The sequence below is a fragment of the Idiotropiscis lumnitzeri genome, chromosome 7 (assembly GCF_059441095.1).
Source record: "Idiotropiscis lumnitzeri isolate Australia: NSW breed Sydney's pygmy pipehorse chromosome 7, RoL_Ilum_1.0, whole genome shotgun sequence".
In the NCBI taxonomy this organism is placed as follows: Eukaryota; Metazoa; Chordata; class Actinopteri; order Syngnathiformes; family Syngnathidae; genus Idiotropiscis; species Idiotropiscis lumnitzeri.
This window is the reverse complement of record NC_142397.1, coordinates 18,132,225-18,157,551: the sequence shown is the minus strand read 5'-3', so window position 1 is coordinate 18,157,551 and position 25,327 is coordinate 18,132,225. Positions and strand designations below refer to the sequence as shown.

The window sequence follows — 25,327 nt, the reverse complement described above, 5'->3', positions numbered from 1 at the left end:
CCATTATTGTCAAATGGTGATGATGATAACGTTCACTCTGAATTTTTCTAATGTTTTGTGAGCTCGTCAAGAATATAGATGGCGTTTTCCAAACATCATTCTCAAACCTTCCGTTTTTCCCTGTGACAAAGGAGAAATGCAGTCAGTTCCTCTACTCGCTCATTGTTTATTTTGGATGTGTCTCTGCATCACACTCTTCGTCCGTCTTTATAACTTTTCAAAAGCCTTGACACCCCCATCCCACCTCCTCCACTCCCCTATCTTGGTTGTGAAATATTGATGCAGAGTAAATGGCATCAGTAGTCTGTTTCAGAGAAATGATGACGCCCAGCCTCTCAGTCTCAGTTTTCTCATTATTTGTTTCCCCTTCTTGAGTTTTCATAATGCTGTCATGCTTTATTTATGATGGCTTGTGGGCTCCATTTTGTTTTCATTTGTTTGTTTGCTGTTGTTTCTTTTTTCATATCTTATGCCATCTTTTGGGGGGGAAATCTCAAGGCAATATGCATCTTTTTAATACTCCGCTTTAACATTGAATTGACACTTTCGTAAAACGAATCGAGTTGAATTGTGTCCTTTTACCACTGGGTTAACAAACTGTGCTATAGACTAACCACTTGGAAATAGCTTTCCAGTTTGAAATGACTTCTGAGTATTTTTCACACGTCATTGTATCACCCTCGAGACAAAAATGATCAAAACATTTGCACTGAGCTTTATTTATATTTCTACCCTAAAAGAAAAGCGAAAAAAAGTTTAAGACCAAACAGGCAGATTTAAGCCAGTTAAAAATATAGACAACAAACAATATGAAGATGGATGTAAATGGATCCTGTTGGATTTGTGAAACAAGCAGAACAGTACAAGGAATAATTTCATATACCGAAGGCTAACCGCATCTTAACACTGTATATTATTATAATATATAATATTATCAATAGGTTCTAAATCAATGGTGTGCAAAGTATTGTCCGTATGGCACGTGTATGGCCTTCTTTAATCCGGACCACAATTATTTTTTTTCTGTAATTGGTTTCTGATCTTTTTTTCTATTCATTTGAAATTCATTCTTCTCTAACTGGTTTAAAATGTTTTTACGGGCTCGAACTAAAATAATAGAACCATTTGAATGTTAGTTATTTTAAAGATTGCAAATTAAAAAAAATACTTCATAAATTTTATTCAGATTTTTTCTTTTGTATTTTCTTTTTTTAACTACCTCACCTCTTATTGACCTGACCTATCAGTCCTTTTAAAAATCTATTGTGGTCCATACGCGTAAAAGTTTCCCCAACCCAATGCATTGGAAGATTATTTTCTGTGGTCAAATGCTGTCCAGTTTAACAGATGAACGGACACCTTGCCTCATGATTACATTTCATCAAAAACTCAACTGTGTTACTTCTCACTCAGTGACTGAGGGAGAACATTAGTCTCGTAGTAACATCTGGAGCCTCCAACTGTTGAGGCTAAATACAGATGTTCATGCTTTTGCCATTCAGTTGAAGCCCAAGCAGACGGTTTAAATGTCCATGTTGTCTCCATTGTTGTAAAACTACGAATAAATTTTTAATAAATATAATTAATTTCATCCTTGTATCAGTTGAGTTGTTTCTTCATCAGGTTAATGCAGGGGTGTCAAAATCCAGTCCTCAAGTGCCGATGTCCTGCATGTTTTCCATGTCTCCCGGCTGCGACACACCTGATTCAAATGAGCAGGATACTTATCAGGCTTCTACAGAGCTCGCTGATGAGCTGATCGTTTGAATCAGGTGGGTACCCGCCGGGAGACATGGAAAACATGCAGGAAAGCGGCCCTCCAGGACTGGATCTTGACACCCCTGCATGCAAAACTATCTTTAATTTGGAGGGGGAAAACGCCAACACAAACACACAAGTTGTACCATTTGAATAAACACAAAACCGTTTTGTTATCATTTGTTAGGTTATCATTTCCAAAATCCAATAAAATAATTGTAAAAGAAAAACTATCACCATCTAGTGTTGGCGCCATGATAGTGGTCTGTAACTCCATCTTCAAGACGAATATTCGAGCATGGATGACGTCAAAAAGAAGTACAGCCGAGCTGAACGTTATCCTTCTCCACAGCATTGTATTAACTGCAAAGTCATTAACAATGGTGTTAAAGCCGGCCTCCTAATCAGATGTGGTGGTAAGGCAGTAATAGAATTTGTAAACGATGAGCAAAGAAGTTATCATTAGTAGCAGGAAAATCAGCAGCTAATTGCCTGCATGTGATTACCGTTGTAATGTTCCCCCCTTGTACCATTTAGTATCTGGCAGTCGCTTAGAGAAACATCATTACTAGAAACATGAGCATGAGGGAGAAACTTTGGAATGTCTTTTTTTATGACTTTAACAATTTAAACAGCTATTTGAGCAACAGAGAGGAGAACCCACAATGTTGCATAACATAAGTTCTTTCCTAACATGAGATGAAATGAATGCATTGTAGTAAAAATACATTTTAATTGATCCATTACAACAAAAATATCACACTCCCGGTGAGGTCGCACTCAGAAAGCTAAACTTCTTAACATGTCCAAATTAGGAATGCTTGGTTTAACGCTAGCCGTCAATGTTGAAAAGCCTTCTCTGCCGTCCAAAATATTATACAGCAAGTGCCTTTAGGATTAATGGCCATCTTGTGTATGTTGCTACTTCAATGCAAATTTGGCGAATGATGTGCATTACATAATCTTATGCCGTCAAACTATTTTCCATTGTTCTTGTTGACAGTGTCCTTGTCAGTACTGCTATTATATTCAGCATGACTCCAAACAAAATGAATGAGAAAAGATGATTTTGTTTTATTCCATGTGCCTTTGAGTTTAATTTTCTCATTTATTTGGTATGTGTTTAATCATTCTTTGCACTACAGTATTCACTAGTTCACCGGGTATTTTTAACTTCTCCGGCCAGTTACGAAAGACACAAGTCTTCACTGTATGCGTGTGTGTCCCCTGCTAACCCAGCCTTGTACAGATGCCACTAATTGGAGGATTGTCTCTGGATGTGATTATAGATAGCTGATGAGTGATGCGATGGGGTGAAGGGAGGCAATGAAAGAATGAAGCTTTCTAATCTTTATCTGTTCACTGGAACAGCACAGCAAGCACTATGGTCTTTTGTCAGCACTCTGGGGTACCACTGCTGCACAGTCCTACATACACGAATACACACTTTGAAATCACATTCACTTCGCAGACAGTCAGTAAATAATTACTTGCACTCATGCCGAGCATTCTTATACTGCAATACAGAGACACCTTTTGTTCCCATTGTTCCAGTGAAGTACAACTTGTACATCTTCTGTGACTTCCAGTTCAAAAATCCATTTGTATCAATATGGAGCTTTAAGCTCTTCCAGTCTTTTCAAATGCGTCTATAAAAGCCCCCATTCTTCCAATTTGTGAGGTCAGATCCACAAGGCCTCCTCAAACTCTCTCTGCTTGTTAAGTCAAATTTAACTGTTAATTTATTAATCATACATTATTTCTATGATCACGTGTCTATATTTGTCAATATAATGTGCCGTATGTATCCAAAGGCTAACATTGTCTTCCTAAGAGTAGCAAAGTTTTTCCAGCTGCCCTCCGCTTGCATAATGCTCCAATCGAGCACCTCTTTCTACCCCACGGCTGCAGTTGCTACGGTTACCAACAGGTCGTCCACTGCAGCGATGAGGATAAATGAGCTCAGGCTCCCATCAGCCCCAGGGTTATGCTTACTTTTCCCTCCCATTTTTCCTTAACACATTAAATTCCGAGCAAATAAACGGCCGTTGGCCTGCACATTACTTAACACGTCACACACTGTAATCCTGGTGTTTTCTTCAAGGAAGAGGGTTGTGCTTTTCCAGCTTGTCACACAGCATTGGCAAAGTCCACTCCGAATTTATCTGCCAGAGGCTCTGAGGGTGGTGACAATCCATCATTATAATGATCATCTGCTCCAAAATCTCATACATCATACTCGCTCACTCATTAAATGCACTGTAGTCGCTCCTTTAGTCACTCATTCCATTCCTGTCCGCCTGTCAGAGGACAACCGTGCGGTGCCACGCTCATGATGTGATGCATGGGTGACCGTGTGTCTGTAATGTGTCATTCCACTTGCCGCAACGACAGAAACCCTGCCGTTTACAAGTACAAATAATTCATATATCATACCATACTGACAATACGCTTCTTTTGAATTACATTTGAATCAAGTGTCTGGTCCATAGTCTTACTGACTTTGCTTTTTGTGTGGCCTTTATTTCCGCAGGACGACGGTGATGTGGAAGATGATATGACAATCAGAGAGGTAAGACCGCTGGTGCACTTATAGCCTTAAAGCATAGATTCTGTTTTTCCTCGTGGAGTCAACACCAAGAATCGGACATTGACGCTTAACTGTGCAGCCACCATTCGGCTCTATGTAGTATTTCAGCCCTTTATCTTGCAAATGGATGGCACTTGTGCAAAGCCACCACTGGCTAGTTTAAGCATGAAAGTGGTTCTGGATAGGAGCCAATCTAGCTGTTGAGACAGAGGAACTTAATGTGGAGTTGGTGTTACAGCAATGTATGGTAAACTAAGCCCATTGTTATGTAACACTTGGGTGACAGTGCAGAACGGTTCGCTCACTGGCAGATTTTCAGAAATAGGCAGAAAACAAAATGTTTACTTTTCAGTTTAATTTCACTCTTGAGTAGTGTGCCGACACTGCAGAGACCCAACTACGGTATTTGTATACAAGCAATAAAAAAATGCAGTGTTCCGTAATATGCCACCTTTAAGATTCTGCCACCGCCATTGATGAAACTTGGACAACGCATTCTTCAAACATTGCAAGATGCCTCCATTAGCATTTCCGTTTGACTTTTCAGGTATTATCAGTCCCTAACCCTTTTTTCCGCCGTGGTTTTTACAAGTCCGTACCTATTGCGGACCGTTGCACTCTATGTGACAAGCGGGCTTCCTATGTGCTATTGTTACTTATTTCATGCTTGTGTGTTTAATATTAGCCTAATCGGACTAAGGTAATAGTCTTGTTGACACGCGTCAACTGCAAGGATTTTTTTTTTTTCTTCTCCATCTGTGCGGCCCGGTCCACGGCCGGGTGATTGGAACCACTCATATAAGCCATGGAGCACCAACAGCTCCAATTTCTTCTATCCTACACAATCATTTTGAATTCGTCCTCCACATCCCTCACGTCTACTGCATCATCACTTTACATTTCCCTCCTGGGTCACCACCCACCTCCCTCCCAGACTGTTATAAACAGCACATATGATTGAGAGACCACTTTAGTGTGGTTCCCAGTCCGCTGATATGCTCTCAGAGGGAGCATATTTTTAGGGGGTGCTATAGAATAATTTGTATGCCTTCTGTGTGGTGAGTGACGGCACACATAAAAGCATGATCTCCTCTGAGCATCAAGAGTGCTATTGCTCCAGGTTTATAGCTCAGAATCAAAACGTACCTTTAAGTGTCACCTTTTTAAGGGCCAGCCGGGGCTACTTGACTGACTGCATAAAGTTGTCTGCTCACATTCAAGGAAATTAAAAAATACTACTTCCAATTTGATATACTGCCTCGTAGAAATTTATAGTCTTGAAAGCCAAATCCAACTCTCCTGCTTTATAAATGTCTTTACTAGTCCATATAAAGCCCAAAATAATAATTTCCTATAATTGGTTTTATATATTTTTAGGGTGGTTTAAAATGCTACACTCAGCATAAATGTTTTATCTCATTTGTGCCTTGCACTATCGTCTCATGTGTGTGTGTGTATGTGCGTGTGTGATTTGTAGATCGCAGAGTGGGAAGAGATGCAGCTTGATGAGCAGGTCAACTTTAACAACTGCAAGATCGACCCTGCCCCGTTCCAGCTCGTGGAACGCACGTCACTGCATAAGGTCGGATTGTAAAGACAGCTGTTCTACTTTGTTTATTTCAGGACATTTCACGTTTATTTTGTAAACAGAGCATGAATTGGCCCAGTGTCTTACAAATCCTTTCCCTTCAGCTTGACTTCAGTAAGATATATGAGGTATCATTTTGCTTGTGTTGATTGTGTTTTCTTTGCAACATACAACATGAAAGCACTCTTTGATTAGAGTGCATGATCATGCTGTGTTTCCAAACATGTCACCTACTAATTCTTTCTAGGTTGCAGCTGTGGCAGTATCTAATGTGGTCCATTCTAAATGCTACCTTCTCTTTGTCCTTTGTTGTCTGGGTGGGTTGATACCTGAGAGAGCCCGTGTCCTATCCATCTTCTCCTCGGACCGCACACTTCTAAAAGCCAACACCACACATAATCTCCTTCAGCATAACAAATACTGCGGAGTACAACAACCGATGCTGTTTACAGACACGCGTGGTAATACGTTATATTAGGCGTGGGCAAACTACATGCGACGTAAAACGTTTTAATCCGGCCCGCCGAATGTGAAGAAAATGAAATGAATAAACCTTGTTAATGTTATTTTCTAAAAACTGTGGTGTGTCAAACACAGATATTTTGTTGCAATGCTTTTTGTTCCTTTTCATTTAAAATTAAATTTACGTTTTTTTCTCTGATGAGGTGAGGTTACCAAAACACTCCATCCATCTGCTCCTGGTCCGGCCGTTTGTCAAATTTTAAAACCCATTGTGGCCCGCCAATCAAAAAGTTTGCCCTCCCCTGCTCTATATGCACTTTGGATTTTGTACGTGGCATTCACTATCTTATGCTGTTCTCCTTTTTGACCTTTCTGCGGCACACCAACTTTTTTCTCTCTTCTGCAGTATCCACACAAGAAATTTGGGAGCAATTTCTTTTCCAACATTTAATTCTACAACGCAGGTGACACCCGTTAGAGCTCTTAGCACATGTGCGACCCATTGCGGCAACATTGTCTACAATGTGAAAATGTTGCAATAAGCGAAGCTCAAAGATTGAAGTAGTTGAATTCTGGAATCATAATCAATGGATGCTATCAATTGTGTGCCAACATTTTTGGGAGAAGAATCCATAAAGGTAAACTTTTCAAGATAAGATAAGATGTCCTTTATTAGTCCCACAATGGGGAAATTTGAGTCAGGATGCTCAATTTCTGTCATACTGCCTTAAAGTGTATGGCAAAGTAAGCCGAAAAACTTTTTTAAGAAGGAGTACGAGCACAATTATTAAAATTCCAATGATTACTTTGGTAAAACCCAAGTGGAAAAAAAGCCTAAAAAAAGATGGAGGAAGCTCGATATTTTCATGAGCTGGGTCCGCTCACTGGCTGTTTGATCCAGTGCGTACAGAAGAAAAATCACGATGAGCGCCTCCGTCATGATTCCATCGTCATGCTGCCCCCACCAAGTTACAACCCCGAAAGATTCTCCAAGTTAAATCCATGATTGAAAAACTGTTCATTGCGACATGTTTTGTATGATTTGTAGAGCAACAATTATGTCAGCAATGCCACCAAGATGGATTTGATCTATTATTCTTCAAGCCGACTTTAACAATTCATTTAACAACTTCAATAGGTCCACTCTTATTTATTTATTTTTTTTGGGGCGATGGCCAAACAATGAGGTGGCTCCTTATTCTTTTCCTTCCTTTGGCCTGCTTTCCTTCCAACCTCATTTAGTGATGAGGATATGAGTAATGAATGTAACTTTTTTGCTGACAAAGAGGCGATGTTGAGCCGATTAAAAGCTTGGCTTCCTTCCATGGAAACGAGTGTAAAGTTACTGCAGTACTAATACAGTAGCCTTTTTAAACTGTGGCTTCCTCTCCACAGCCCAAAAACATTTTCAGGCAGTAAATCATGTTTGAACTCAGCATGGTTTATAACTAAGGTAGGTTTGCACAAGAGTAATGTCATAATTACATAAAATATTTGTATGGAAAAACACTTTAAGGCAATAATATAAAAAAAAATTAGAAAAATACATTAATTACAGAAGTTATAAAGTGCATCTTGATGTCATCTACGTGTTCTTATGCTGCTGTGGGCAAACAAGTAGTGTGCTGTTCATAACTTTGATATGTCGTATGGTGGTACCATACCGTACCAACATACCTTTGGATATATCTTGTCATTTAATATCATGAACAAGGTGTCCAAACGTTTGATTGCGTCTGACTAGCGTGTGAAAATTTGCAGTTTAGATTCGGGAAAACGTCTCTGAAGGTTGTTGTCACGTTCATAATGTTGACCAAGACCAAAACAACAATTGTGCGTCATACATTGACCAATTGAGTGAGAATATTTCTACAGATGGCCATTTTCAGTGTGTCAGTTTTTGTTCTTTACAACCTGAGGTCGATTTTTTTTTTTCATGTTGCTTTGAAAATTAATGGCCAAAACGACATTACTCTTTTCTGCTAATAATTTTTTAAATAACCTGCGATTATTATGACCAATAAACGAATAATCAAGTATCTTAATGACATTCAAATAATCCCGTCACACACTCTGTTGTTTAGTCTGCGTATTTGTTGCATGTGTGCCTCCACACAAAGCTCCAAGTCACATTTAGACCTGGATCTGCTCCCTAGGTGCACAGCGTGCCATGGTTGCCACACGCAGTTTCTCAGTGATGGGTGACAGGCAGAGAACAAAAGTCCCTTTTACACTTCCTTCACATGAAGGCAAGGAACAGAAGGGCTGGCTCAGAACAATTTGGGTGTTTGGTGCCTTTTGAGAAGGTCACCTTGTAAATTCTGGGGAATCAGACTAGCATTTCCCCAACGAACATGAGCAATTTCTGTATTTGCTTAGTTTGCAGTAGTTCAATAACCTTTGACCGTTCAGTGCTGAATGATTGCACATTGTGTGACTTTTATTGAGCGTACACTACAGTATATTCTCTGATGGGAAACAGTTATATATGCTTGGCCCAGGCTTGAAAGCAACAGCCACAGCCACCATTTACTTAACAAAACAGTGGGATCAAACTCAAGTATCCCCAAATGCCTCCTCGGGTTCAACAGAGAGTGCAATTAAGCACTAAAAGATCCGGAACGAACATTATCAGACCAGCTACCTTACTGATCTGCCAGTACAGTTTTTGACTTTATGCTCTCTCTGCTGCTTTCAGCAGGAAGCCTGCAGTGAGGGGGAGATTAAATACAACTTTAATGATGCTCATGGGTAAACAGAATATTTGCTTCAGCAAAAGCAGCACAGGTCAAAGTTTGGCAGTGAAAACAGAGTTGGGTCAACAAGTTTAAAAAAAAAAAAAAAAGTGGATCAGAATGGTATTCAGTCTATTTTTTCGGTTGCCATAGGACACTGGATAATTCCCTTTTCCACTAGAATGGTTGACGTACTGCCCCATTTGCAGTCACCCTGTAAAATGGACCATCGACCAGTCTAGGGTACAATCCTCATGCAAAAACGCAAAATAAAATATAATAAAACAAAAAATAATATTTAGCATGCTTTGGACCGGGCCGCACAGTAGTACTACGGTTTATTTATTATTTAAAACAGAAAAATATTTTATTTTAAAAAGTGACCGGCTTTGCTCTGTTACATCCATCTATTATGGATTCTTGACACATGTCACTAATATTAAACCCACAAGGAGTAAAAAAAAAAAAAAAAAAAACCACACCACGTGCAGCAACGGCTCTTGATAAAGCGTTATGGTCAGTTATGTATGTTGATAACCTTGTTCCGTGGTGTGTTATATTGCCACATTTCAGGAAGGTGCTGCTCATAAAGTCCCATAAAAATGTGGCATCACGTTTATAGTAATATCTACAAAATACCCCAGTTTTGTGTTGCTCGTTCATGCACGTTTGAGTTGTTCTATTGCGTGTGTTGGGTTATATGAGTGAGCATATTAAGGTACAAAAAAATACACAGTGGATTTGCATTTGGTGTTTGTTTTTTTTATTTGTCAGCAAACCATCGCTCCCCCCACCCCACCAAAACAGATTTTTGGCGCACCTTGTTGTGCTATTTTTGCTTTTGCTTTGAATGCATTATTTGATCTTTCACTGGTAACCTTTCCCGATTCCTGGTTGTTCTTCCTCGACCAGCTTGTTGGTACAGAACTGTTTCCTTTAAATTTGGCAACGTGAAAAAACAATGACTATCTTCATGTCCCGCTGAAGGGATCCAGTTTTGCTGAGCTTTTATTTCAACGTCTCCATCTTTGATGTTGGTGTTTTTTGTGGCTGATTTTATCTACGTAAATGTGCCTGCTGTGCCTATCGAGAGTGTTTCTCATCTCTGCTGCTGTCATCCTCCCAGACGCACACTATCTTCTCGCTGCTGGGCCTTGATCACGCCTATGTCACGAGTATTGGACGTCTTATTGGGGTTGTTTCCCTTAAAGAGGTAAGAGCATCATTCAAGAGTCTCGTGTTTTTTTTTTTTTAATTTCAATTTTCTTTGCGTTAAAAGTTGATTGCCATCACTTACCAGCATGCGTACATGTTTCATAATTGCTTAATTACAGATACGCACACAATTCAGTCAAATTGATGGACCCCCTCCCTCTACTTATGTAACGTGACAAACAAAAGACTCCTTGATACTGCCATCCCTTTTAAATGTCAATTTTCTGTCAGTCTGCACTCCCTCCCTCTCTATTTGCCTCAGTAGCAAATTTCTCTCACCCTCCACCCAGCCTCCCACTCTTTGTGAATTGGCCACGAGTGGGGAGGCTATTGTGTGCTAAGTGCAGCGCTGTTTGTCCCCGACATTTAGTTGTTTTTGTTCTGTGTTGCACCAGCAGACAATAGGCCATCCAAAGCAGATGAAGCCCAGGCTCTGCCAGCCTAACACTGTGTCACACACACACGATGTTATATCACTGCTTGCGCAACGGTCTGTCGAAATGGAAGTGGTTTAGATATGTCACGTGTTCATAATTGTGCTCGGATGAATTGGAACGGGCTAATTGATAGTTGTCAGTCAAGTGCAAAATTTCCAATTGTGTATTTGGGATCCGTAATTTGTAGTACTCTTTAGCAAAGCAATCACAGTGCCATTTTTTTCACAGACTAACAGTTAAGTTAAAAAAATAAAATTATATGCAACACTTCAAAAATGTTTTAGGTTTTCAAATGAGAAGGCATGTATTTTGTTTTGCTTGCGTTTTATTCAACAACACCCTGCAATCCGGCCACCCATTTTGCAACATGCTGTCAACTGAAAATGACATCACAGTTGCCCAGGGCTCATGGGTTAAAAACGGTTGGATTTTGCTGCTTAATTCATATTGCGCGCAAGCAAAAATAATCAGAATGGCGTGTTTAAATAAGTGAGGGTGCATAGAACCTATTATAGTCAAGAACATGTTGTACTTGACTTCCCCTTTAATGTACACTCTTTCAATTTCAGTGAGATCTCAATGTTTTCCCATTTTGAACAAAAATGAGGATCAAAGTAAATCACCTTTTTTATACCCAAATTTGAACTAGATCAGAACGTTTCTGAAACAACTCGAGAAAAAAAATGGACCATGACATTCAAAAATTCTAAGTAAACCTTCTCTTCAGGAATGCCAGTAAATAATGCCGTTTTCCATCACTAGATAATAATGTACAATTTGTTTTTTGTCTGGCCACCCAGGTTAGCACTGATTAAAAACTCTAGGCCCCTAGCGGCATTATATATATATATATATATATATATATATATATATATATATATATATATATATATAGAAAGAATTAAGAGAAAGCGGGAGGGAGAATTACATTACAGTCTGAAATATGATAAAATAAAGGAAATTGAAAAGGTCACAGCGAATTAAAAAAAGGGGGGAAGTGCTTCACAAGCCAATATGTGACATTTTAAAAAATGAACTATACGGATACAAAATGAACAACAGAGACAAAAAGATTTCTGCGAGAGAAGTCATATAGTGACCACTGCGATACAGTTGCACAAAACTCAATATTAGAAGAATAAAGTGTGGATGACAGTTATTTTGTGTTCATGACGTGAGGAAAGGAGTGTGGACCAGATATATGAACAAGGCAGTAAAAGGTCTTGTTTCTTGTTTAAGAATTTGCATAAGCACCCTGAAAGATGGAAGCAGCTGCCGCATTGGGTGCTCTTGAGACATATGTACAGTAACAGTGGGATTGAGAACAGTAAAAAAATCTTCGGTCTTCCTTGACTTCACTTTCGATACAAATGGTGGTGATGCAAAATAGATGTTAACATACGTTTAAGGTAAAGGGATTCTCAATCTAATACGGCATCTTCTCTTTCACATGTTTTACTTTTGGCAAGCATTTTCGAGAGTGAGCCTTAACTATATTCTGTGGCAGCAGTTCGGACACAAAGTCTTTTATCTTCCAAGCATTAGCAGTGCATTCGTTTCTTCTCTGACTTTCTCCTCCATTATTTCTGTCAAATATCTTGAGCAGACGGCATCACAAGTCAAAGTCGTCCTGACCTTATTTTTCTCACTTTGTAGCACATGCTACACTCTGATCCTGATCTTTCCCCCCCAATTACCTCTTGGAGGAGACAATCTGGTGTAAAATATGAAATGGCTTGTGGACCTTAATCAGCATGTAGACTAGCATACAGTAACCAAAAGTCAATACAATCCAGCATAATAAAAACATAGAGCGGGTTAAAACCCTTCAGGCTCTATACCATCCATTTTTGTCAACCTTGCATCAATTTTTGAACAATTTTAGCTGTTTTCATGCTATTGTAATGGAAGTTCCCAAAGGTGTGAATTTATGTACTCCAGCTTAATGGCCACTTGGCTTAATCATAGCCATTTTTGGCCAATTGAAAAAATGTGAAAAATACATTTCAAAGTTCTTATTTACCTCATTAATTCCACGCCCTAATTCCACTGAACTTGGGACATTGTGTAAAACTTCAATAAAAACAGAATCCAATGATTGCAAATCCTTTTCAAGCTGTATTCATTTGAATGCACTGCCAAGACGTCTCATGTTCAAACAGATCAACCCCAAATATCCACTCAGTTTTAATTTGATGCCTGCTGTAGTGATGGGTAAATGAAGCTTCAACTCTCCTTCATGATCCAGTTGGAGTACTTTTGGACTCCTGTAGATGGCACTCTTCACTGTTCAACATTGGGCTGAAAGCACATGAATTGCCATTTTTTTAAACCCTTTATTTAAACCAAGAGTGCCGTCTAGAGGACTCAAAAATACAACAACTGTTTCATGAAGCAAATTTGAAGCTTCATTTTCCCATCACTAGCCTGTGGTCTGTTCCAAAAAACAGCAGGGACAGGAACATGGTTCGCAATGTATTATTTGGCCTTTCCTTTTAGTAACAATCAATTAGCATTTGGGAACAGAATACATTCATTGTTCAACAGTCAGCGGACTCTGTTTACATATTTTGCATTTCATAATGCGCCACACATTTTCAATAGACGAACGTTCTGGACTGCTGGCAGGTCAGCGTACTACCAGAGAAAAAATTGCATGGTCCTTTTCCTGGTCTTTTTCTCTAGCACGTATCCCAAGTAACTTGACTTGACTTCTGTCTGTTCTCTGTCCATCCAGCTTCGCAAAGCAATCGAGGGCTCTGTGACGGTGAAAGGCGTAAAGGTGCGCCCACCCCTGGCCAGCTTCCGGGACAGCGGCACCAGCAGCAGTGAAAACGAAGCCACTGAGCTCCACAAGCTGTGGGATCGCCAAAGGAGCACATCACTGCCCGGTGAATGCTCCCCATCTCAGTCTGACGAAAAGTCCCAGTGATGCCCAAAATAGTTGGACGAAGCCTCAAGGGGGGACGCGCTGAGGTTTTCTGATTCCTCAGGGCTTCGGATCAATATTTAATAGTGGAAAGAGTTCTACTGCTCCACCGGTCTCTTCTTCTCTCATTGTCCTTGACTGTTGCCATAAACTCTCGAGGAATCTTGAAATCACCATTGCCGACGCTCCACGGGCGAGCAGAACACATGACAACCTGATCCCTGCTCCGCACGCAGTGAAGTCTTTTTAAAAGGGATGTTCTTATGCAGATGTTGTGTAGTTCATATTGCTTTTATTGTCAGGACAATAGTCAACCAGTCTTCCATTTGGTTTTCCTCTCTCTGTACTGTAAGAATGGTGAGAACTGATACTATATGCACTGTATTTTTTTTTCTATTGCCTCGTGGTTTGAATGTGGTTTGCATAGGCACTATTTTTTTCATAATGGCACTATTTTTCTCACTGGAACGGTGAATTGTTAGTGTTCTCACCACTTCAAGATTATGGTCGACGTGAACAGAGGGGCCCAATGGCCTCGTAGCCATTTGAATAATGTACACTCCTTCCCTGTGAGTAGCTACGGACATATGGTACACGCAAACATGGTTGTGGCAAAGCTCTTAAGGCATCCTGCTCATCTAAATATAGATCTTACCGATCAGAGAGGGTTAAGAGCACGGTAATGGAAGGAAGGGAGGGAGAGAACGAGTAGCTGCGGACAAATGGATGGCGTTAAGATTGAAGTTATCATTACCCAACCAGCTGCTCTCGGCCTCCTCATCAATCTGTCTTGGTTCACCAAATTAGCTAACATCCATTACTATTGAAAGCAAGAATCCATAATCCGGGGGGCTGCACACTAGCTGAGGACAAAATAAGAACTGGATCCATTCAATTGAATCCAGTTGAGCTCGTAGCACTAAATGGAAAAAAAAAGATAATCAATTGAAAGATGTTCGCACTAAATTATTGCTTCAGCTGTCAGCAAAGTTGACAGGTGAAATTTGAGCCGTCGTTGTGTTTATGGCAGCATGCTTTCAGAGTCAGCAATGAGTCTGACATGACAGACAATAAGTCATTTGGATTTAATATTTAATGTGGGCTCAATGGTAAGAAAACACTGATTTGTCTCACTCTGCTGGGAATAATGTCCACGCCGCAAAAGTGTTACGACATTTTGGCTGCAGTGAATTCATCCTTGACATGACAGCACAGCTTTGCGCTTGTTGTATTCATGGCGGCCACTTTAGAAAAAAAATAGCATCGCCGTGGATTTGCATGAGATCAAATTTGCGTTTTTGATTGGCATGCTCCACTTGTCCAATGAGCTTTATTTCTAGTCAGATGTTTTTATTGTGGTCATAACATTTTTAGTTACATTATGACTGTAATATGAAATCTTATTGTAATGTCTTAACCAATCTTTAATACAGTGAAACTATTCTCTTTCTAAGGGGTTTGGAGGCTTTTTTAAATATGAAATTGGGGATAACTATTATTCCGCTATCTTTTGTACTGTCTGAAACATTTCAAGTAGTCGATGAAATTGGGAGCCCCACACACCGTCGTTTAATATTCATGATGCCAAGAGAAGCTCATATCAAAGGGACCAGCATGGTGTGCACATGTGGGTGTGTGTGTGTGTGTGTGTGTGTGTGTGTGTTGGGTCTCTTCTTGACATCATAGCAAGTGGCTCTGGATGTGGTGGAGGAGTTATAGCCATTCTATACCTGCAGATGAGGTACTTCACGGACGGGGCGACTACCCCAAAGCTTGCTTGAATTTGCCATAGCAACCCATGTGTCACCGGGCCAATTCTGAATGCGTCTTTGCATCATATGATGCTGTGTCCGCCTTACACTCCTAAACATTTAACTATACATTTCATCCGCGACCATGTAGAAGAAGCTTGATGCATATTTATTAGTCTGGAGTATAGTCGTAGTCCTGTTTTTTTTTTTTTTGTTGTTTTTTTTTTTTTTTGGTTCCTTTTCTTATGGATGATCTACTTGTCGATAATCATATTGTGCAATAACAGTTTTTCATCTCACGTAACCCTTTTTGATTGATGGCATGAATGCAAAGATAACCTTATTTTTGTAAAGAAAATCTTAAAAGTGCAAAAAATGAATGTACAGTGTATTGGAAGTGAGCCACACATGAGTTTGTGTCAACGTTTGACTACTGGAAAGGGAGGGGAGGGTTTCCCCCAAACCTTTAATAACAGCATTCACATTAGAACTAAAATCATCTGTTCACATGGAAAAGAAACCAATTTTAAGTTGAAGACATCTGGCCCAAGACTTTTATTCATGTTATGAACACTTTTTTGCTTGGAATCCTTCCTTAAAATCTGGTGATTCTTGCTGCATGGATGCTAGTTGACATTCTCACACAAGGATGGATTTTTATCATGATCTGGTTGAGTTCTTACTTAAGTAAGTGGATATTGATTTAAAAGCGCACATTTTGGATCCACGTTTTAGGGCTCTTTGGGGAACACACTGGAGGGCCAAATCAGAGAGAGCAGAACAATGTCGAGATATTTTTCAAAATGAAAAATGCGTAACCGTTTTGTACATCAGGGATGAATAAATGAGATTTTAACGTGCAATTCTTGCCTCGTGATGCCTTTTTTTTTTATTTGATCTATTCAAGCAAAGTATCAATAAGGCATGTTCCTGAGTGTTTTCTCCACATCTCTGTTTGTTGTTTTTAAGTATAGCATTGTTTATTCAAGGAAATAAAATATGAACGTTTTTGACAAAAATGATTGATAGAAAGGCAAATTAATCCATTCACATTTTTTTCTATGGAAAGTATAGAGTGGCCAGCAGAAATCCCTCGCCTATCATAATCAAAATTAATAAGAAAGGAGATCGCAATATATCGTCAACACAACAGAAGCGGGGATCTTTGAGTCTGTGGTCAAAAGTGAGCTTCGCTGCGGAATGTAGGGACAGCCAGAAGATCCCGCCCATCTGTAGAGTCGGTCCGGCGGACACTCACAATTAGGGTACCGTCATGATTAAAGGTGCCACAGACGGAAAGGGGGTTCATGTCCTTGGGGAACTGGGACTTATGGGTGAATGTGTCACTCACGCTCCCGTCATCCATGACCTGAAGGACACAAATTGGAGGTGTCCACTCAAAACGTTTACACATAGTCAACAAATATTTCACAAGAAGGACATTTTTTTTCAATTTGGTCCATATTAAATACTCATCTCTACGAGTGTATAGGCATTAAATTAAAATCATTTTACCGACAAAGTACAATAAAATATGTTCTTCTCTAAAATAGAAACTAGTGTCCATTTTTTTATTAAGCTTCTATTCTATCAAAATATCTCTGGACCCTGCCCTCAGTCTTTAGGGGGGCACATGAAATTTATGGAAAAGGAACAATTTTTATCTTTTCAACAGGTGCATATGTGACGCAGTGCAAACACACGTGCTTTGTGGCATGATAGGCTGCAGCATTTAGATTCCATCTGTCAAACAAAATGCCATAATCTATTTATATTTTAAATATTTGAGTGATGATTCAACACTAGCAACACAAAAATAGAAACTATGATTGTCGGGGAGTTCTGCTACTTATTCACTGATTCAAGTAAATGAGCCGTCTTCACACCAGTGTGTTGGACAACTGAAAATGATTCCCAATCAACTTGATGGGCGGGCACAGCCCCCGATGGCTCGCCCTTGGTGACGGGTCTGGATAGGCCGATGTTTGTTTCAGGGGCAATGCCGATACCTATTATTTGTGGTCAAGGAGGCTGATAACTGAGCCAATATTCATTTTCATCCATCCATCCAATATCTATTTTCATTTCTCCTCACAGGGGTGCTGGAGCCTATCCCAAGTTTCTTGGGGCAGTAGGCGGGGTCACCCTGAACTAGCCGCTAGCCAATCGCAGTATTAACTTTTAGTAAAAAAAAAATTAAAATGGTTGCATTAAAATCTAAGGAAAAAAAAGGTTTTCGTCATTATTCAAATTTTTTACATAATTTGTTTGTTGTAAAATTTCAGAAAGCTCCCGGGATCACCCCGTCTTAAAAAGTTGAAGGAAAACCTATAGCTCCCTATAGTATTCAACAGCAAATAAAGTGCTCTGAAATTTCTAAATGGCAGAAAAATTTCACTTATCTTTGTTTTGATTTTTTTAAAAAAAAGGTGCAGCGTTCCCAGGGTCAATTGAATCGCTTATAAAGTTAAAGGAAAATTTTAATAAATTGTTTCCATGAACTTAACACAGTTTTAAATGGATTTATTTTCGGCCATCAGACTTTTTAAAACGGCAGATTCCAATATTTGTCAAAATGCCCAATATAGGCGCTGATCATAGGTCCATCCCATAATCAGTCCATCCCTAGTATACTTGCAACCAGGTTACTGAGGACACTGGTCAAAATAATAATAATAATAAAAGTATAACATAGTAGTAATATAGTAGTATATTCAGTAATTATTAGTATATTAATCAAAATTTCTGAATTAACTGTTATGTTCAGTAACAGGTGGATTTTTTTTTCTGAAACGTCATCACATTAAATTACAAAGCATTGTAAAATCCATATTGCTGCATCATTTTTAGGTCAAACTTAAAAAAAAAAATCTCCAAACCTGTTGTGCTCGACAAAAAAAAAAATAGTTTAATAATCTGCAATAATAATTTTAGGGACATCTAAATCCATCCTTGATTAACATTTGCTTTTGACCAGTGGTTCATGATTATTGCTGACGTTGGACAGTTTCAGAAATTAGAATTCATTGAATACTTTATTCATGATGATCAGATGTTTTTTTTTAATACAAGTCTGATTGCGTTTAAACACACACACACACACTCACTAAAACACGCACACCTACTTTCTGAGCGTGAATGACGACATGATGGTTATACGCCATCACCACAACATCATGCGGCTGAAACTGGCTGACATCGGCGGACACGTAGTAGCTATCTCCTACACACTGCACACCTCCAGCACTGGTCTGACAAACTGGCACAACACCACCCATTGGATCTGAAACACATTAAAATAATGTGTCATGACAGGTTCATAAATAAATGAATGAATATATCAAATATACTGTATATAATTCCATAGCACGTTGTTACCTAACTGATAGATTGGTTTTAAAATTGTGAAGGAATTAATTTATGAGTCGTTCAAAGTTTACTTTAGTCTACATGTGCATTACAGAGTTGCATCTTTTGTTGTTGTTTTTAGTTGCTAAAATGCTGTTCATTCTTGTATATCTGTTGGAACTCATAATGCCACTATGGCTGAAAAGTTCAAACAAATTCAGTCATACACTGACTAAACACCAAAAAGTTGCTTAAGCCAACGTCACACACAAACTCGTCTCCAACGAGGTCTACTATCATCGACTGGCTCCTTTTGTTATTAGCTGCTCCTTGATGATGTTGCTTCAGTATGACACACATTATGGACTACAAGTCCCAGATGGCTGTTCAACCTTCTCTTCTTCCGGCTAACGGCTATGCCATGAGTGCGCAAGCTACGGCCCGGGGGCCACATGCGACCCATTAAACGTTTTAATCCGCCCCGCCAAACTTGAAAAAAATTAAATGAATAAACCTTGTTACTATTTTATTTTCTAAATACTCTGGTGTGTCAAACACAGATATTTTGTTGTAATACTTTTCTTCATTTTCATTTTAAATAAATGTTTGTTTGTTTTTTTAGATGAGGTGAGGTTACCAAAACACTCCATCCATCTACTCCTAGTCTGCCCCCTTTGTCAAATTTTAGAACCCATTGTGGCCCGCCAATCAAAATGTTTGCCCACCCCTGGGCTTTGCAGTTAATAACGAAATAAATAAACATTTAAAATCATTCAAAGGGCTTGTGTAATCAATTAGCCGCCAAAGATGAAAACGAAAGACTATTTTGCTGTAATTACAATTAGTTTTAGTTCGTTTTGTTGACGTATAATGTCATTTCAGTTCATTTTTATTTTCTTAACTTTCGTTTTTATTTTATTTCATAAATATTTTTTTTTATCATTAATTATTTTGTTAGTTTCCATTAACTAAAATAACCTTAGTGCAATTTAACATGGGTTGCATTGTGATAGATTCATTCTGAATACAGCCGTGTTCCAGTTCTCAGCTGGGGTGCAACTGCAGAATATTTTAATTTTTTGATCCATTTGATTTGTACAGGTAGAATGGTGGAAAGACATTTTGTAAGGATTATCTTGGTGTCATTTTTGATTAGCACAAAAACCTATGTGAATACACCTTTTTTTATCCGCTGTTTGAGAAGTTTCTTTCCTTTTTATGATGTTCTTTTAAAAAGTAATCTCAACTTGTTGTTGTAAAACTTTTCTTATATCATAATCATGTCCCATGAACCATCAAGCAGCATTTACGAGGTAACTGCAGCAAAGCCGCTCTCATCTGCACCACCTGTCAATGTGCAATTCAGAAGTGGTGGCTTAATCAAACATATTAACGTTTAATACATTGATTTTTATTTTTCATAATTTCTAGATTGCATTTATAGGAGAGGCAACTTTAATTGTGACTGTCTGTTGTTGACAATTCAATCTGTCTCAGTAGTCAGTGAGTGTCATTTCTTAAACAGCTGTTGGAACCATCCACATCAGGTCAAAGGCGGTATCTGACTTTCACTCTGGGTTTTGTAGTGCATTTTTTGTTTTCCCGCCACCCTTTGTACTTCCCCTCAAAATTACTTCTTTATGATGCCCAGTTGATGAGGTCTGCAGCCTTTTGCTCACAGTCAGACATTATGGGTCATTACTTCTACTCCTTACTCCTCAAGCTTCCTTCCAATGAAAAGTTTATTTTCCGTTTTTATGAACCACTGTGATGATGAAATAATAGCGAATGAAAAACTTGACATTTATGGCTTGCCTTTGAATACTTTCTAATTGGTTTCTCCCTGTAATTGCCAGTGTTATTTTAATCAAATTCTTAATTATAATCCTACAAACTTTGTTGTACATTATATTTGTGTCGTAGCCTCCTGCGACAACCGCTTTGTCTCTCACACGGGAGTGATGTCAGAGTAAACTGGGAGTGGTGCACCTTTAGAGCGAGGGGTGGTCTGGTCACTGCCTTGCTCAACAGGAGCTTGACAGTAGTGATGGGTAAATGAAGCTTCAAATCTGCTTGATGAACCAGTTGGAGTATTTTTGGACTCCTGCAGATGGCACTCTCTGTTCAACATTGGGTAAAAAGCACACTGACTTGCTCTTTTTTAAACCCTTTATTTAAACCAAGAGTGCTGTCTACAGGACTCAAACACTCAACAACTGGTTCATGAAGCAAATATGAAGCTTCATTTTCCAATGACTACTTGACAGTATTAAGCAACCAGATGAGCATCACTTCAACATTTAGTGGCCATTTTCATTTGTTTCCCACTGGATGCGAAATAGAACCCCCCCAGTGCTAATGCCCAAGTAGTGTACCGAAGTAGTGTGAGCCTCAGCTGACTTACCAGGATGTCCACAGGAGGATCTGCCTTGCCTGCCGAATGGAACCTGAGAAGCGAGTCCTCCCTGGCCTTCTTCACAAAACAGGCTGGATGACTCAGACGAGTCAAGGAAAGGCTCTAAAAGAACATCCAGAGAGTCCCCAGATCCAGCCCGTGAGCTCTCTGACCGAAAACTACTGGAAGAGCTGTAACGGGCTGACGAGCGATAGGAGGAAGAGGATCTGCGACTAGAAGAAGTCAGTGATTCCATAGCACCAAATGCAGATTCTTCTCAACAACACACTCCCACTTCAAAAACAATCTATCTCACCGGGGTGGCTTCTTTATAAAGCCCCCGGTGCATTGTGGGTCGCTGAGCACACTGGTTCTGTAGCCATCTTCGCTTACCCATAGATGGGTACCAGGCCGACCAGTTGAGTCAAGAATAACGGACAAAGTGATAAGGAGCAAAACCTCCTTCCATTGAAGCCCACACAGAGCTGAGATAAAGTTGAGTGGGCCCGAGACAATACCTCTGGCATGTGGTCAGAAATAGCACATTGAAAGGAAGGGTCTGATCATCCGTTGGGCTGACCCTGCCTGAAGCGTGAAGTCTTTTATCAATGACACATTTGAGTTGAGCTTACTGGCTAAAAGAATGGCCAAAAACAATTGAAGAGTGTTACTCCAGGAGAAAACGAGGCGATTATCAGAAGTTGAAAAAAAAAAGCATCATTGACCTTTGACCTACAAATACATTATAAATACGTGCATTATTTTAAACATGCATAGACCTGATGTTACGATTGGTGTGACACGTTTGGTTGGTAGTAAAGTACATTTTACGTGACATAATTTGAAAACATTCGTAATACCTCTTCACAATTTATGCAGTGATGGGGAGAATGACCTCAGGCTCGATGAGCTGAGACATGATTAGATTTGCACGGTGAGGATGTAAATTTGAGTGATGAGCGGCCAATGCATGGTGAAGTATGCCTTTTGTCCAAAGTCAGCTGGGATTGGCCTCAGTGATGTTGGGCCTTCATAACGACAAGGTGATTCATAAAAAAAAAAAAGATGGGTTTCCAAAATATATTATTTGCATTATATGAGAAGCTTGTATTTCACAGTGTCTGCGGATCTTATTTAAATCCAAAGTACCAGTAGCAGTATTGTGGATTATTTTTGTATTGTGCTGTCATTTTTAAAATAACATCAAATCATGTTATATTTACATTTTTTATTTTTCCCACAAGAAGCAAGGTGATAGTGATTCTGCATTAACAGCTGCAGCTTCCCTCTGTTGAGTTTTCATGTTTTCCTCTTGCTTGCTTGCGTTTTCTGCATTTATTATGGCTTCCTCCTGTTAGGTACAGTACATTAAGAATTGAAATTGTCAGAATGTGTGAATGTGCGCATGAATGTTTGCTTGTTTATATGCGGTCATGTGCAATATAGACAATGGTTGAAAGGATCTTTTTTTTTTTTTCTTCCGCAAATACATAATGATAGTTTTGTGCTAAGCCAAGATAATGAGAGAACATTTTACGTGACAATTTCAGAGAGGTATTAAAGGGAGATTTGTCGAATTGTGACCAAATGAGTCCAGGTGACAAAGCTAAAAATACACTGGGGAAGTCAAGCAAGAAAGGGGGGAAAAAAAACATAAAACTAGATGAATCTAGACACACAAGTAATTGGAAACTAAATTTTCAAAGAAAGCAAGATGAACAGCAATGAAATTTTATGAGGCACTAAATAAATAAAAGGAAAACAGTCTTGCCCAGATATTTCTTTAGTAGTCCGGTCCGAAGCCGGATGCGCAACATATTCAAGAAAAATGAGTCAATCTAATTTTTATCAAAAGTTTGACTTGTTTTGTGCCCCTCTCTGGCCTCCAATGAGTTTGCAAAGAAAGCCTCAGGCAAGAGAGGCAAGACCTCCTTTCAGGATAAACAACAGATGGAAGGAACAGTTGGGAGAAAGACCAACGGGACAAAATGTTTTTGAAAAGAATCAATTTTTTACACATTGCTCTCCATTGATCTTATATTGGCCATCAACTCGTTAATTACAACAGCTGATCTCTCCTTGGCCAGCATTTGATCGCTATGTTTCAACAATATTCCTTTCTACTACGGGTTGCAATGATAATGAAGACGTTTTTTATTCATTTATTTATTTTTACCGACGAAGGGAAGGTGGTGAAAGTCAAGTCTGTCATGGTCCGTTTTTGTCCTGTCATGTTTATGTTTGTTTCTGTCCAGCTGGAGTGGGGGCGTTTACCTCCAGCGCTTCGTTCTGGGTCATGTCGTCATGGCTGGAGAGACGTGCCCACCAGCCACGCACCTGTCACTGGTCACGTTCTTGATTACGGCACTATTTAAGGACTCCATGCTGACAACTCAGTGTCGGAAGATTCCCCTTGCTCATGATCCCAAGCTGCGAATCACCGGGCGTCTCGTTTTTGCCTTTCCGTGATTTATGTCCGTATTTCGTTCGTAAGTGTTTTGGGTTAATTGATAATCTCGTTCGTGTTTTTTCGTGAATTGGTTTTCCTTGTCCTTCAGCGGCAAGCGATTTTCGTTTCGTTTTTTTGTTCCTTACCTTTTGCAAGCGTTTTTCGTTCCCGTCGTGATTTTCCTGGTGTGTTTTTCCACCAGCGTCATTTGTAGCACTTTGTCGGTCTCGCGTATGAATTATATTGTTTTTTTTGTCAAATAAATATATTTGTTAAATTCACTTTTTCTGCGTCTGCGCTTTAAAGAGTCCTGACCGTTTTTCCAGAGGTTCAGGAAGAACCTAACCAGAGTCAAAGTCGATGACATTGCTGATATTTTTCATTTTAAAAGATATTATGAGGTCATTTTAAATTTTACTGGACATGATGGAAGGTCATACTTTACTAAACCACTTGTGTGATATGATTTGAAACGATGTCCTACCCCGATATTAACCCCCAGCCCACACAATCTGACAAATGGATTGTTGTGCTCGCTTCCGTGATGTCATGAAAAACTGAAATATACTCAGTGCTATGCTACTATGTCCAACTTGACAATATGCTTGCTCCCTCATGGCTGTCCATTGCCCTTGTAATGATGAAATAATGATAATGTCAGTTTGCTCATCACAGCAGATTTTATGGCATGGAGTACTTGGATAGAGTCTATGCTTGAGTCAGTGGGGTTGAAAAATGACACTTGCAGGAAATGTTGTGATCACTCTTGGAATATGTCCAATGTGTAACCAGAATGAACAGCTCTCTCCAGTTTGCATGCTCACATACTCCTCATTTTGCACTTATCCAGTATATGCAATAGAACTTGTAGATAAGTTGTGAGCGTTTACCATTTTAGCACTTTGGCTATCTGTACTGGGTTTGAGATTATTCCATCAGAATGACTGTTTACTAAACAAGTGATTGTAATTTTGATCTAGCAGCTAGTTACTCTTTCAACCATTTTACCCCAAACCCAAGAATCAATTTGTGTTCTGGACAATTTGCTACTCTTTTACTATCAATGTGACTCTTGGGGGGCCAGTTTTGTAGACAGCGCACCTGAGGCAGGCAGGGCGCAAATGCAGGCGGATCCTGCTCAACGTATGTTCGAATGTTTAGACAATTCCCCCGTCAAGCTGAGCACGGCGTTGCAGCAAATAGAGTGTCAAATGGAGATGTGCCCGGTGGAGTGAGAATTTGGTGGCAGAAAGCCAATCTAAACTTTGGTCTGCTCATATCACATCTAAGTGCAGATGCAGGTAAGTCCGCTGGTCTAACGAGATAAATTTCCTTCATAAATTTGTGAAACTTGGCTATCAAACCCTCACAATCATTGTAGAAATCGAATAAACCGAACCCAAATAGCGCTAAAACTAACCATCGTTTGACTAACAGCCACCAGGAACGTAAAGAGACTGACGACTGTCACCCGATCACCGTTTCGACTACCGTAATTGACGACGAGACCAGCGAACTCAGTCTATATAGCTTTGATGCTCGATTTAAATCGCAACACATTTATACAAACACATCAGTGTATATCATTTAATACTTATCTAATAACTTGAGTTTTTAATTAGGAGAGTATTGATTATATCACTTGGAAAACAATCTTTGTTGAGCCAAGG

General features: G+C 39.4%; 2 protein-coding genes across 8 annotated transcripts in view; one reads left to right on the top strand and one right to left on the bottom strand.

The window, feature by feature from the left end:
* Positions 1 to 16,328, top strand: part of LOC148333838 (chloride channel protein 2-like) — a 103,851-nt gene extending 87,523 nt beyond the window's left edge. For all 7 annotated transcript variants that reach the window (XM_088300294.1, XM_088300298.1, XM_088300295.1 and 4 more), the window contains 4 exons: positions 4,292 to 4,330; positions 5,826 to 5,930; positions 10,260 to 10,346; positions 13,523 to 16,328. In XM_088300294.1, the coding sequence (XP_088156420.1) occupies positions 4,292 to 4,330; positions 5,826 to 5,930; positions 10,260 to 10,346; positions 13,523 to 13,717 (426 nt within the window). In that variant the 3' untranslated portion in view covers positions 13,718 to 16,328. The remainder of the gene's footprint in view (positions 1 to 4,291; positions 4,331 to 5,825; positions 5,931 to 10,259; positions 10,347 to 13,522) is intronic.
* A 314-nt stretch (positions 16,329 to 16,642) lies between these two features.
* On the bottom strand, positions 16,643 to 21,464 carry hspb12 (heat shock protein, alpha-crystallin-related, b12). The gene is made up of 3 exons (XM_088299868.1): positions 21,218 to 21,464; positions 18,591 to 18,748; positions 16,643 to 16,834 (listed from the first exon to the last, which is right to left on the bottom strand). Exons 1-3 carry the CDS (start codon positions 21,462 to 21,464, stop codon positions 16,643 to 16,645), a joined length of 597 nt encoding a protein of 198 aa, XP_088155994.1.
* Between the last annotated feature and the right edge of the window lie 3,863 nt (positions 21,465 to 25,327).

Bases quoted from the DNA above. Each gene is read 5' to 3' on its own strand.
- hspb12 (XM_088299868.1), bottom strand. From the start codon at position 21,464: ATGGAATCACTGACTTCTTCTAGTCGCAGATCCTCTTCCTCCTATCGC. The intron at 18,749-21,217 runs GTAAGTCAGCTG...AATGTGTTTCAG, and splicing joins ATCCTCCTGTGGACATCCTG to ATCCAATGGGTGGTGTTGTG. The intron at 16,835-18,590 runs GTAGGTGTGCGT...TGTGTCCTTCAG, and splicing joins TCGTCATTCACGCTCAGAAA to GTCATGGATGACGGGAGCGT.